This window comes from Lates calcarifer, linkage group LG15, assembly GCF_001640805.2.
Source record: "Lates calcarifer isolate ASB-BC8 linkage group LG15, TLL_Latcal_v3, whole genome shotgun sequence".
In the NCBI taxonomy this organism is placed as follows: Eukaryota; Metazoa; Chordata; class Actinopteri; family Centropomidae; genus Lates; species Lates calcarifer.
In genome coordinates, this window is record NC_066847.1 from 2628047 (window position 1) to 2641062 (window position 13016).

A 13016-nucleotide genomic window follows, 5' to 3' on the forward strand; every position below is an offset into this window, starting at 1 on the left:
CTCTGTCTGCCTCATACACCCTCTCACTCTCTCTTGCTCAATGGAATGTGGAATGTGGAAACTGTCAAGGTAGATTTTTTTTAACTGCCCCCACATTTTGTTTAAATCAGACTTTATTGCTTTGACTAAAATACAACCAATGGGGTGAAATAGCAGAGGGAGAAATGGAATATGGCTTCATTTATTCTCTCAGCACTGGTTAAAATCTGTTTCCGTGTCTGTGTTTCTGCCAGCACAACAACTGAGAAGACTGACATGAACTTCCTCTGTGGATGTGTGTGTGTGTATAACAGAGACAGCCCTTGTTTTTCGTGTGTGTGTTCCTGTTAACTGCAGATGAATGGATGTGCCAAACCAATTGCAAGGGAGGATGTGTATTTTAAAGGCTCCTTGTGCTAATGTATGCATAATTAGAAGAGTTTGAAGACAAGAGTGATAACAGTGAGCTTGCAGAGTAAAACAGAAAGTAATACTTGATGCTATTGGCTCCTGGCTCCTGCTCCCTCCAGTTCTCCTGCACACCTGCTGCTCATCACCTAATCAACACCTCAGCCTGCTGCAGCATTTAAACTCCAGCTTGGGTTTGATCCATTCTTTGCCAGTTTGTTCAGTCAGTGCCAGTGCTAACTAGCTTAGGCCTTGCCTCCCTCTGCTTCAGATCTTGTCCATTAGCTGCCTCTGTTTTCCATTTCCAGCTTTGAGCCTGTCTTTTGGATTGTTTTCAATGGTGTCACTGAGCCTCTCAGTCTGACCCAGCCCTCAGCCAGCTCCATCGTTTCCCTCCCCTACAGTAGCTTCTCCTCTACCTCCCTCATCAGACTGAAGACTTTGGATTTAGATGATGAACATGTTCAATGTCCATCCCAAATTTCATGGCTGTTGTCAAGACATTTCACTTAGAGCTACACATGTGAATTTCACAGTACTCATGTAAGAAAAAGTCCAGTATTAACCCTATGCGAAGGGACACCGTATTACACACTGCATTTATTTTGATATTCTCAAGATTTTGGGAGTTACCTCTGATTCATCTGTGTTTTCACTTTCTGAGTGAATGCCAGCTGTAACTCTGCCTGCCTGTATTGCTCACTGAGTCTGTGTTTAGTCACAGGTTTTCCTCAGCTAATTAGTCATAATGTTAAGTCATGCTGTCTGACTCAGGCCTGTTATGTTTGGTTTGTTCTTTCTGGAAATCTTGGTCATTTTGTCCAGTGGTGTACTGGCCTTCAGAGGGGCTGTGCTTCCTCAGTTTTAGAGCCTTGTCCTGGTATTTCTGGGCTATGGACCAGTAGAGTTAATAGCTGCTGTTTTCTTTAATGATTAAAATGTTTCAGAGGTACACTGCATGCAGTGCCCAGGGCATTATTTAGAAATTCCAGGCTACCACAGAGAAACTTTCCTGTCTGGTGAATATTTTGTTAGTTTATGTTCACTGTGAAACCAGAGGTGAAATCCTCAATCAAAGACCTAAATCTTTTGTGTCTCATAATTTAATTTTAATTTAATTTAAGAAGAACTTACATTAGTATGAAATTCATATTTCTTGACAGACTTGCAACTTCATTTGCTGCATAGAAGTCTTTTAATCATAAACTTTGGAGAAGCAAGAGTCTTGCTGAATACTTTTCAAACAGACATAAATGTATATTTCAGCTATAAAACATTAATTAATCTCAGAGTGCAAGTCCCATTACGTAGCCTGCTGGCTAGTGTTACATCATCTCTGACTGTTTGACCAGACAGGTATGACGCCGGTGCTGCTTTAGTGCTGATTGGTGGAGTTGATTGCTTGCTCTAAACTCATAAAATACCATCAACTGGAAACACAGGAGGCTACAGCAGAATAGCTACAACAACATAGAAGCAAGAGTAAAATTCAAACTGACATGCAGCCTAAATTAAGGAATAACCAGATTTATGACTCATGTCAGTAGATTTCACACATCAAACCGGCTTCATGTGCTTTGCAATATTCTTGTCAAATACTGACCAGCAGATGGTGATGAAACACGCTTGTCTTGACGGGCACCTCCAACTAAGTGTCAACCATTTTATGATCTGTGTGTAGATTTCCACAATATCTGCATATGTAAAGGTCTACATGCACCTCCTTATCATTTAAACAACTTTAACAGTGCAGTGTTGTCTCAATCTTTTTTTCAGTTTTCTTTTAAAAATGTGTAAGAGATAAGTGAGTAAAAACAACAGCAACATTACAAGAATATAATTAAGGTCTTTGCAAGAGAACTTTAAAGCTGGAGCGTGGGGCTGGATTTATATATAAATGAATGCTGCCAGACAAGCTCACACAATGCTGATTAAGCCTTTCTGCACAGAGTAAATCTGTTCAGTATACTGACGTTTTAAATCTGGTGTCTGTGGCGACATTCCTGAGCTGGTGCAGTGTCAACAATGTGTTTTATGTCAACCACCAATGATTAGTTTGCCAGAAATGAATGAGGGAGCAACTGTAGCGACAGAGATGAGATGGAGTATGCTGCAGAAACTGGTACGATGAAAAAACCTGGGAAACGTCTAAAAGGTTTCTGCTCCAGATACAAAAAGAGACTTTGCATTCAAAGGATGGATAACAGACTAAGGAAGTTATTGACAGTGAGGACAAACACGGATCACCAGTAGGCATACGTCATAAGCACGTGTTGACAGTTGTGTAATGTGTAATTTCTCTTCCTGCCAGAGGAGGGACAGCACTGTACTGCAGGGTTGGTGGGGGGGGGCTTTCAAATAAAGACAATACGTTCTTTATTTATACTTATATATTTTATTAATTTTTCACCGCACATGTTCAGGGAAACACATGTCAATATGGGTTTGTTACATGAATATCTATTGCACTATAGATATCTGTTATTTAAAAATACATGTTATGAGATGGCATTAGACTGGCATGGCACCAATATAAATCTCTTTTCTTTAATAACAGAGTTTGGCATGTTACTTTTAAAATTAGATATATCAAGACACAGAACTGTGGGCACACATCATGTACAGTACTTGACACTCAAAACCCCAGAGCAAACAAAACAGCGACCCGCTTCACTCGACGTCGATTCATTTATAGCAGATAGCGTGATCCACCAAAATGGTTTCCTGAAGGCAAATCAAGAGCTTGCTTTGAAGGAGATTCGCCTTTATTGGTCTGGCTGACGATGGCAGATGTAAGTGAGAGATAACTGAATTTCAATGTAGCAGCTGAGTGAAAATCCATATCAAAGCAAGGACTTGAACAGAGTGGGAGGTGTGGTTTGAAGACGGAAAGTGTTGGTAAATGCTATAAGTTTTAATTCCACACATTAGTGAGGATACTAAAGCAAAGCCCTGTTGAGTTGAGGATAATGATGGAGGTCTAATTCCACCTGCCTGAGGACCAGAGCACCTCATGAAGAGTGGAAAATACAAACAGCAACACCTCATTGACCAGGTTTAATCCTCTGTGACACACAGTCATCTTTTCTGGTGAGAAAACAAAACCCGTGTCCCAAATCCACACTATGATCTGTACCTATTCTGTGTTTTACTATGTACACTAGAAAAATAACAAAGCATAAAATGCCAGCATACATGCAGAAATGGATTTTCTTTTGTGTATGGTGTTGGCTCACACCATACAGTCCCACAAGGCATTTGATTCAACATGGTATTTCAAAAGTAAAATTACAAAACAACTGTTGATGGATGGTTGTGAGATGGCTGCAGTGACGGCTGTAAATGCTCCAAAATATGCTTGGACATTTCTTTTCCCAAATGAATACAGTACATGTCAATGGAAAAAAAAAACAACCAAAAATGAAAGGAAATAAAGATGTTTTCAAATTTTAATATTAGAGGTAGTTTTGACACCCACCAGCATTTTGTACTATTTGTACAAATGATCAACATTATTTGTGTATTAAGTGCCAAAAATGCTTTACAGTCTGTCTATTTAATGACATTTTCACTCCAGCAGATTATGATTACATCATTTACAATACTTAGCGTGCTTACTTGCTTATGTTTCCATAATGAAAAATTTAAATGCAGGAGTATTTCCTTCACCACAACAGTGCTGGTAAGTACTTGTGGTTAACTGGTATTGGTACTGATTCAGTGTTTTCTGATCTGTCACCTTGATACTTGAAGGTGTGGTTAGTTAGAGATGGATCATAATTGTAAAGTAGACTGGCGTCAGTGGTAGGAAATGAGAGATGATCATGGTCCATCTCAGAGTCTCATGCCTTCCAGGTCATCCACTTACTATCTCACAGGTTTTGCAGCGTTAATGTTGTCATTCTACTTCTGCCTTTGCTGCTTAGAAAAGACATTATCCACATGAACGCAAGACATCACGTTAGGAAAACTTAAAATACAGTAGGTTGGTGTAATCTGAACAAACAACTAATACATGTTTTTTTTTCTTCTTTTGAGGAGTCTCTGTAAGTATAGTATGGATTTGGGACAGTGAAGCAGCTTATGATACCAGGTTTGTTTGCCTTATTAGAAAGCATAGGCTTTTTTTCTAAGTCGTCAAATCACAACATATACACAGCAGTTAGGAGGTTATAGAGGAAAATGCCTCAGAGCATCTGTGTATGTTGAGTTAGTTTCCTGCCAAAAGTCTCTGGCAGAATGGAGTTTGTTAACAGCCTCTACTAAATGTTTACTAGCACTTGGCTGGTGGCTGGTGTTAATTTCCCACCCTGGTGGCGACACAGAGACACAAAGACGATTAATATGCATGTTAGACCTGCAGCAGGTTCGTGTTTGAGTTTGGTTGTGTGGAGGACCGTTGTTGTACACACGCTCAGGGTTTCATCGGCACAAAACATTATGCAAGGTAAGAAGCAAGGGATTTTGTAAATAAACATAAGAAGCAATAAGCAGCAAGTGAATGAGGTGGCTCAACATAGCTTTTGTTTTTGTTTTTTGTTTTTTTTTTCTTGGCACAGTCAGTTGCCCGCATCAGTGCAATGCAGAAAGCAAGCAGATCCCCCAGCAGCAACACACAACCGAACTGAGTGAGAAACTCGACACTGTCTGGAGTTTCAGAGAACTGAGAACATGCTCGCTGCTCGTATCCCTGACGGTGTAAAATAAATTCTTTAATACGGTGCATGACGAGCTCGCTCCAGTTGTCTAATTAGCTATTAATGACATTTCTGCCACTGTGGAGGGCTAGGGATGGACAGATTTATGTAACATTACAGAATGATAATTCTCAAAGCTCTGGAGAACATGCTAATCCGCTGCATAATTCATGGCTGCACAAGCCTTCTTCAGTCAGCTGATCAGTATTCATAAGGTTGGGCACAGTTTTTGGCATTTCAGTGCTGTTGAGCTGCAGCTACATTCACTACTCTTTTTTTTTTTTTTTTTTTTACATTCAGCTTTGATCTATCTGAAATTTGTTGTGATCAGTTGGGAGATTAAAAGATGATGATGCTGCAGGTTTGTTTGTTGGATGAAGTTTACATGTAACACCACTGTTCTCGCTGTTGGTTGTGGTTGCTGCTGTACATCAGTGAAGCATCTTGTTGGAATCTGTCAAGCCATTTGTTTCACAGCATAAAGATACAAGTATGAAAAAATAACCAATTTCTTGTCTATTTGCACTGATGTCCCTGGGGAAAGAGGCAAAGCAGTCAGTGGTTACATATCACATTCTAGCTATGGCATAAAAACCCAAACCATCAAGACAAATTGTCACATACGTAGGCAGCAATGGTAGAGATCAGCATCTGCAGAGCAATAAAATACAGAACATACTTCACAGATCTAATTACAAGCCTTTCCATCTCCTGGCAAACTATGAAATGCAACTCCATTTAGCTTCATCTGCCCTTATGTTAATGTGAGCATTTATTAATTGAAATTGCTATAGCAAAACACCTTGTTCACATCTTTATGCATTGTCAGGTTGGATGTCATTTCCACCATATTGGCTCTTCTTTCTTGCCAAAACCTTATCTTTATTTGCAAATGGCATTCCCAGAATTAGCCACATAATCACTAGCCATTTGACACAACTTGTTACCACTGTTTGGCCACAATAACTGACCAGAATAAAAACTTTCACACAGCTTGATAGCGTTTAATTTAAATATTTAAGGATTTAAGATTTTCCTGCTAAGATTCTTCCTACTGCTAACATTAAGTAACTTCTTCCACAGGAGTTGTAGGTGATGTGTTTTTTTTTTCACATCCTGTAAAAGCGAGTGGTTTGCTCTGATGATCTGGGGCGGAGGAAAGACGATGGCATGGAAAAAGTAAAACAACGAACAAAGCTGTGAACAAGGCGTAATAACGATGTCTGATACCATCTGATAAAAAGATGCAAGAAACTGCCTCGTCTGAGGAGGAGGTGCTGAGACACAGTGATGTTCGAGAATGAGCTCTTGCCCATCCACCTACTTCCTGTCAAAAAGCTGACACTTCCTCCCAACGATGTTGTTAGACTCAGCTGCACTAATTATAGCGCCAAGTCCAACCGAGTCTGCAGTATTCTGCCTCAACTGCAAAATTGTGCTTAGGAGTTTTTGTCCCAGAAGTGTTAAGGCTTTTTAATTCTCAATACCAGACATTTTTTCTAAGTACTAATGAGCTATACCGAGAAGTTTAACAAGATGAATGATAAGATGTAAGAGCAGTATTAAAGGTTTACATATTCACAAATAAGCACAATCAAGTCAATTCAAAATAAGTAGAGAAATGGTAAAAATAATTGGCCTGGTATTGGTGTTTGTTTTTTTTGTTTTTGTTTTTTTGCCCAACTCACAGGATATGTTTATCTTTTTGAGTCAGAGAGGAAAGGTTCGCAAAGCACCTAATTATGGTTGAATCAAGGTTGAACTTGCAAGACATGTCAATTCATGGACAGTAACTCCTAGTCACTTTTAGTTTGAATAAAATAATGTATGCTGTTTCCAGTTCTGATCTCTTTAAGACTGCGGCAGCTGCAGATATGTTGCTTTATGCTAAAAATACAGAATCAGAATCCATCGTTCACTGACGTTTGCTGGACTCTCTCTAAAAATTGGTATGGAAAAAAGTTGGCACCGTACAACCCAACCATGTACTTCAGTGCTCTGCAAACCTAACCTCCTAACAGTGGCTTCCTGTCTTTCCTGTCATTGGGAGCCACTAAGGATGAGGGGTTAGCATTAGCATTAGCTGCAGTTAATGAAGCCACAGGGTAGCCACAGCGAGCAGGAGCGACGGCCCCAAGGTGGAGGCCAGGGAGGCGGCCAGAAGCCTGCCATCGTTCACCAGCCTGAAGGAGATAACCTCCACCTTGAATCCGTCCTCAGTGGCCATGCAACGGAAGACACCTTCCTTGAGGGGCGTATCGATGATTGGCCCCAGGACACAGAAGTCCCCAGAGAAGAGGCAGGGGTAGTTCTTAATGCAGTTATCCTTCTCCCAGCGATAGGTGGCATGGAAGGAGCGCACAGGGCAGGGGAGAAAGATGGAGGTGTTGGACTGCACCACCACTTCTCTGGGTGAAGTGCGACGCTGCTTCAGAGCTGTGGGGAATAAGAAATGAAGAGTTTCACACCAAAATGAATCATGTCAAATGTGTAATGTTAACAAAGTAACTGCAATTGAAAAGACTCTTTTAGCATTAATTTGTAACAGTAAATGCTGATTATACCACTCTGTGAACTCCTGTAATAACATCATAGTGATTTCACTCATATCCAGATCAGTTTTATTTTTTCTGCTCAGAACACAAATTGTTTTGTAGGTCTTTGCCAGGGCTGGATTAGCAATTGGGGAAAGCAGGCAACCACCTCAGGGCTCCAGACTACATCAGGGACTTTGGTTCCCTGAGGTCCCAATATTCATTATGTTTCAGTTGGTTTACAGTTATCTGATTAATTGCAAATTTGTCTGAGACCATGCAGGACTAAAGCACAGTAACAAGTGAAGTGATAAGTGCCTTAAGGCACGTCCTGCATTATTACCTTGTGGGCCCCTGCGCCAAGTGGTCACTAGAGGCCACAGATCATTTTTGGCCTTGAGCCCACTAACATGTTGATCCAAACATGATATTTGTGAGGAGAAAAAAGTGACACCGAGGTGATTTCTAGCTTGAATGACCAGAGGAGAAACACATCATTGGAAAATGTAAGGAAAATACTGGTCCAACAGTGTGACTAGCTCTTACAGTGCCTACATAACGCTGTTTTTCTCCTCCTTGCAAGAATATCACATTACATTGTTATCTTCTTGTGATTAAAAACTTAGTATCTCAAGAAAACATTTCCCATTACTTTGCCATCTTCTTATGACAAGTAATTGTTTACTGATGTAAATGTAACAATCTGTGTTTTGAAAATAAAACAATCTAAAACTCCAAACAGAGCATGTGTAATAATCGCTTACCAACCTTAACTAACCACTAACCAGGCCTGTGAAGCTTTTTCAACATTTGTGCATGAGCAAGAGTCCAAGTGATTATCTGCACCTTAGATATACTTACTACAGTAAATAACAAAACATTGCCTCCAAATTCAAGAGGTATGGTATTATTAGCAGATGGTCGGGCTCCCACAGAGCCCTGATTATCCTAGAGTCACTCTGGGATTACACAGAGATGAAGGACACTGACACACACCCTGAAACAACAGAATTTAGGATGATCTACCTGCCAAGTTTGGTGAAATGTAAACACTGCCGCTTTGTTTAGAATCAATAAAGTAAAGTCCTGTATGAAGCTTTGTAGTGTTCTGTGTAATTGCTGTCCTAATATCCTTTTGCTTTAAAATATCAACAACAAGACTAAAACACATTGCTTCTCATTGCCTCAAAGTATTATTTTCTGGGGAAATAGTTACTGTATCCAGGCAGGACATGTGGCACCACTGACAAAACGGGAAATAAATGAAATCCGATCATTTAAGGAGATAGCTTTCCCTTCAGAGGGGAGTAATTGTCCTGATTAGTTGAGGTTATAACTGGGTTTTGAGCTTTGAAACAGGGCAAGCCATGACATTAAAAAAAAAAATCTCTCCCTGTGGGTTGTTGGACTCTGCTCAATTATATGATAATCATCTTTTTACTCTAGCTGCTCAGAAAGGTTCCTATTTTGGTTTAATTAAGATACAGAGAGAGTGGGAGAGAGCAGATAAGGGCTCACCAGCAGCTTCCCCACAAACCGAGGAGTTCGAATGGTCCAGATTCTGAATGAGTGCCCTGTTGGAAAATAATAGAGAGGACAAATTAGCAGCACTGAATAGTGGCTTAAGAGCCTCCACATCAACCTACTGTTACTCGCAAATTAAAACATGCAGAGACAAATCATTCAACAATGTCAGGGTGGGAAAAGGAGAAAACTGAGTCAGAGGTTTATTATAGCACATGATTGATTTTCATTTTCTTTCTTAAAATTGGAACTGCACAAAATATGTTAGAGCCAGAGCAATTTACTCACTGAGAAAAATGCAGTCAAAATTCTTAATATTAGCTCCACATGCATCTTTGATGATTATCATGTTTTTCTTTGAACTGCAGTTTCTTTATAGTGAAGCACGTTTCATCACTACAGGCCCAATGATTTTCAGTCAGAACATAAAGCATTTTTTTCTGTAATTGCAGATTTATGCTTTAGATCTGATGGTACTGATACAGACTAATGAGTGCCCTCTCCTCTTAAGCCCATGTAAAAACAGCCAGTAGCTCTGCAGTGGTGACATCATATCTAATCATACCCAGACGTGACATTGTATCCAGGCGGGATGGCGATGCACTTCCTCCTGGCCCTGTCCCAGCCGCAGTAAGGATCCCGGGAAAGAATGCACTCCCTGCATGTGTCGCCATAGCGACTGCAGTCAGCCAGTGGCAGTCGCTGGACCTCCATCGCTGTACCAACATACAGGTGTCCCTAAGAAGGAAAAGATGCAGTACAGTATGTGCCTTTTGTACGCAGTATTACTGTAATAAATCAGCCAGTGCTGTGTCATTATTCAGAACTGTAGAGTTGGCTGTCAAAACCAAAGCAGTCAGTGTCTTTTAGGATAGCTGAGCCTCTGAAAGAGCTTTCAAACAAAACAGTAAAACCCTCACTAAAACCCAAAATGAGGGATTTGGATAATATGGACAATCAATGACATTATAGATTAAAATAAATATTTTTCTTTCTTCTGAGTGGAACAGTGGAAACAATTTTCCTTCCTGGCGTCTTAAAAAGATTAATTGTTTTAGATTCAGTTCACATTTCTTCCCTCCTCTTTGCCTCCTTGAGACTGGAACCTGATCACATTATATCTACGATAAACAGCTGCAGTATTATTAATCTTCCTTACACATCTAAAGGGGGGGCTTCAGCCTTTCCCAGTATTGTAGAGGCCCTGATGTAATATTTATGGTAAAAGCAGGAAATCATCCTCTACCACACACCATTCCTCATACCTTTTGGGAGTCGATGGCCATGTTTAGAACGGGACCCTCATTGTGGAACAGAGAGTACTGAGATATGATGAAGACCCCCTCGCTGGTGTGAAGAACTTTGAGAACTTTGCCTTGTTCTGTAGAAATAAAGAAGCCAAAATTGAGTAAATGGAGTGGAGGGATGGATCACATGACTACAGTCTTCTAAACTCATCTGAAACTGCACACACACCCAAAACAACACACACATACTTGGTATCATATGTCAAGATTCATGCATTCTGCCTTTGCCTGTGTTGCAGCCCTTGTTGTGCTGTCCAAAGTGTTTTATAAATTCATGGTTTTGACTTGGACAGCTTCCACTCTTAAGGCAGACCAGACGGCCAAAGGCAAAATGGCAGACTATAGTTTTTTTTTTTTTTTTTTTTTTTTTTTTTTTGAACAAGCATTTGTGAAGGCAGAGATGTTCTAGAAAGAGAAATACTACAACTGTGCTTGTTTAACCTCAATGGATGGAGCCAAAAACCACAGCACTGGTTAATACAAGAGAGGAAGTTTTTTATTTTTGTGGAGTAAAGATGTTGAGCTCTGCAGAACCCCTTCAATACAGTCAGCAGGGTCCATTTTGGATCAATTACAGAAATTTAAGTGCTGAGTTTTGTTCCTGACATGAAGGATAGCTAAGATCTTGAGTGCTATTTGACATATGATGAAAAATAGTGATTTCTCATAAACGAAGTTGAATCATTTGTAACCACTGGCCATAACCCTATAACTGCTCTAGGGTCCCAAAACATCATTAAATGAAGTCTAATTAAATCTGCCACAAATTGGGTTTCCTATTTTCCAAATAATAAGCTCCAGCAGTCTTAGAGGTTTGCTGGGATTTGCTAACACCTTTGTTCAACTTGCCCTGCTGATCGATTGTGCCTTCTTGCGTGCAGCTTGATTTTTGAAAATGGAGGGGTCATTATCGTAGCTGTGAGCCATCACTCTGTTTTGTGAACTAGGCTATTACAATACCTGACAGCTAAGTGCAGCATCACTCTTATAGACTGTTTACAGTCATTTGGTCTGCTCAGTATTTCTTTATTACCTGGTACCTTTTTTGGTACTGAGAGAGTTTTATTGGACTGAAAGTCAATGAAAATGTTCTTCTACCCTTACTATTTGCACTCCCTAAAAGTGATCTGCCTCCAGACAACCACTCCTTCCTTTCCAAATAATGACTTGAGAGATTTAATGCTTCCCTTCAGAGAGTCCTTCTAGCATTATTTTACCTTTCCCACTGTGAAAATGTGATTACAGTGATATCTTTTTATCTCACATCTTCATTTCCTGAATGCTCTCTCCATGAGGAACTTTCTCATTTGTAATTAGGTTGGCAGGTTCCTGCTGTCACTTAGACTTCTTTTGTCCTGAAACTGCCTTGTCTCTTTTTCATAAACTTCAAGTCTTTTTTCTCTGTAGTCGAAGATAACATTCCCCATTTTATCCAGTTTATTCTTATATGATTCTTTAATCCTGTCTACAGCTATTTTCAGCTCTTTTATCAAAACAGTGCATCAGCACAAAGATAGAAGCAAGCGGAAAAAGGGTGACAACGCTGAACTCACGTGGCATCTGCTGAGTGAATCTGTTTTTTAGTTTTATTTATCCAGGGAGAGTTTGCTGAGCGCACATATTCTTTAACAGTAAACAGCTTTGCTACTACCCCTCACATCTGTACAGTTTCACTTACTCATTGTATAAAAGCTTTGACTGTTGGACAGAAGGCCAATAACCAATATACACATTTTCCAGCTAAGCTAAAGATTTAAACTTGCCTTCTTTTTACTAACAAGCTATGTTTCCCTTTTCTCTGAGGTGAAACCTCTGAGTTACAGTCATTCACCACCCCAACCCATATTTTTCCCAGTTGGGCAACACATTGGTCTGCCTCTCTAACCTTTAAGCTACTGCCACCCCGAATGTCACACTGTGTGAAAAGAAAATAGCTTCTGATCCCAAACATAAAGTCAGCTTGAAACAAGTGTATGGCTCTGACATTTCATCCATCCCTGAGGGAAGCTTTCTGCTGTATCGCCTCCATGACTGAAATGGTCCAAACAGCTTTACTTCTTGCGGTGGTCAATCTGTCAGTGAGTTAGTGAAGGAAAATAAATCTTCCACTACTGCCCATTCTTTTGTTTCATTTCCAACAGTCCCCAGCATCAGAGCCTAACTGTTCCAGTTTCTCCTCTGGCTCTCTAAGGTATACAACCTTTTCACACCTTCTTTGCTGCTTTTTTTTTGTAAGGGACTCTTTAGGGCCCTGACACAACATGTTCACAGTCAGATGTCCTTGGGCTCTTGAACTTCAGACATAAGTTGTTCATTCCTTTTTAGCCAGGCTAACAGCTGGATTTTAGGAATGGCCATCATGGTCTGATGCCCCACAGTTTTGGTCCACACTTCAATATCTCAACAACTAGTCAATGGATTCTTTTTTCTCAAACCAGCCTTCCTGGATCTTATTTCATCATTTCACTGGTACCAGAAACAAACAGAGCTTTAAATTTCTATAAAAATGAGGACAAACCACATTGAATGAATCGGTTAACTAATCAAGGCAACCGCAACTTTATTTC

At 40.1% G+C, this 13016-nt stretch overlaps 1 protein-coding gene across 1 annotated transcript in view; it reads right to left on the reverse strand.

The window, feature by feature from the left end:
- Positions 1–4519: 4519 nt before the first annotated feature.
- si:ch211-113g11.6 (uncharacterized protein LOC559008 homolog) overlaps positions 4520–13016 on the reverse strand; it is a 31745-nt gene continuing 23248 nt past the window's right edge. The window contains exons 11-14 of the mRNA XM_051076090.1: positions 10408–10523; positions 9708–9880; positions 9137–9192; positions 4520–7520 (exon numbers count right to left, since the gene is read on the reverse strand). Coding sequence (XP_050932047.1) covers positions 7174–7520; positions 9137–9192; positions 9708–9880; positions 10408–10523 — 692 coding nt within the window. The 3' untranslated portion in view covers positions 4520–7173. The remainder of the gene's footprint in view (positions 7521–9136; positions 9193–9707; positions 9881–10407; positions 10524–13016) is intronic.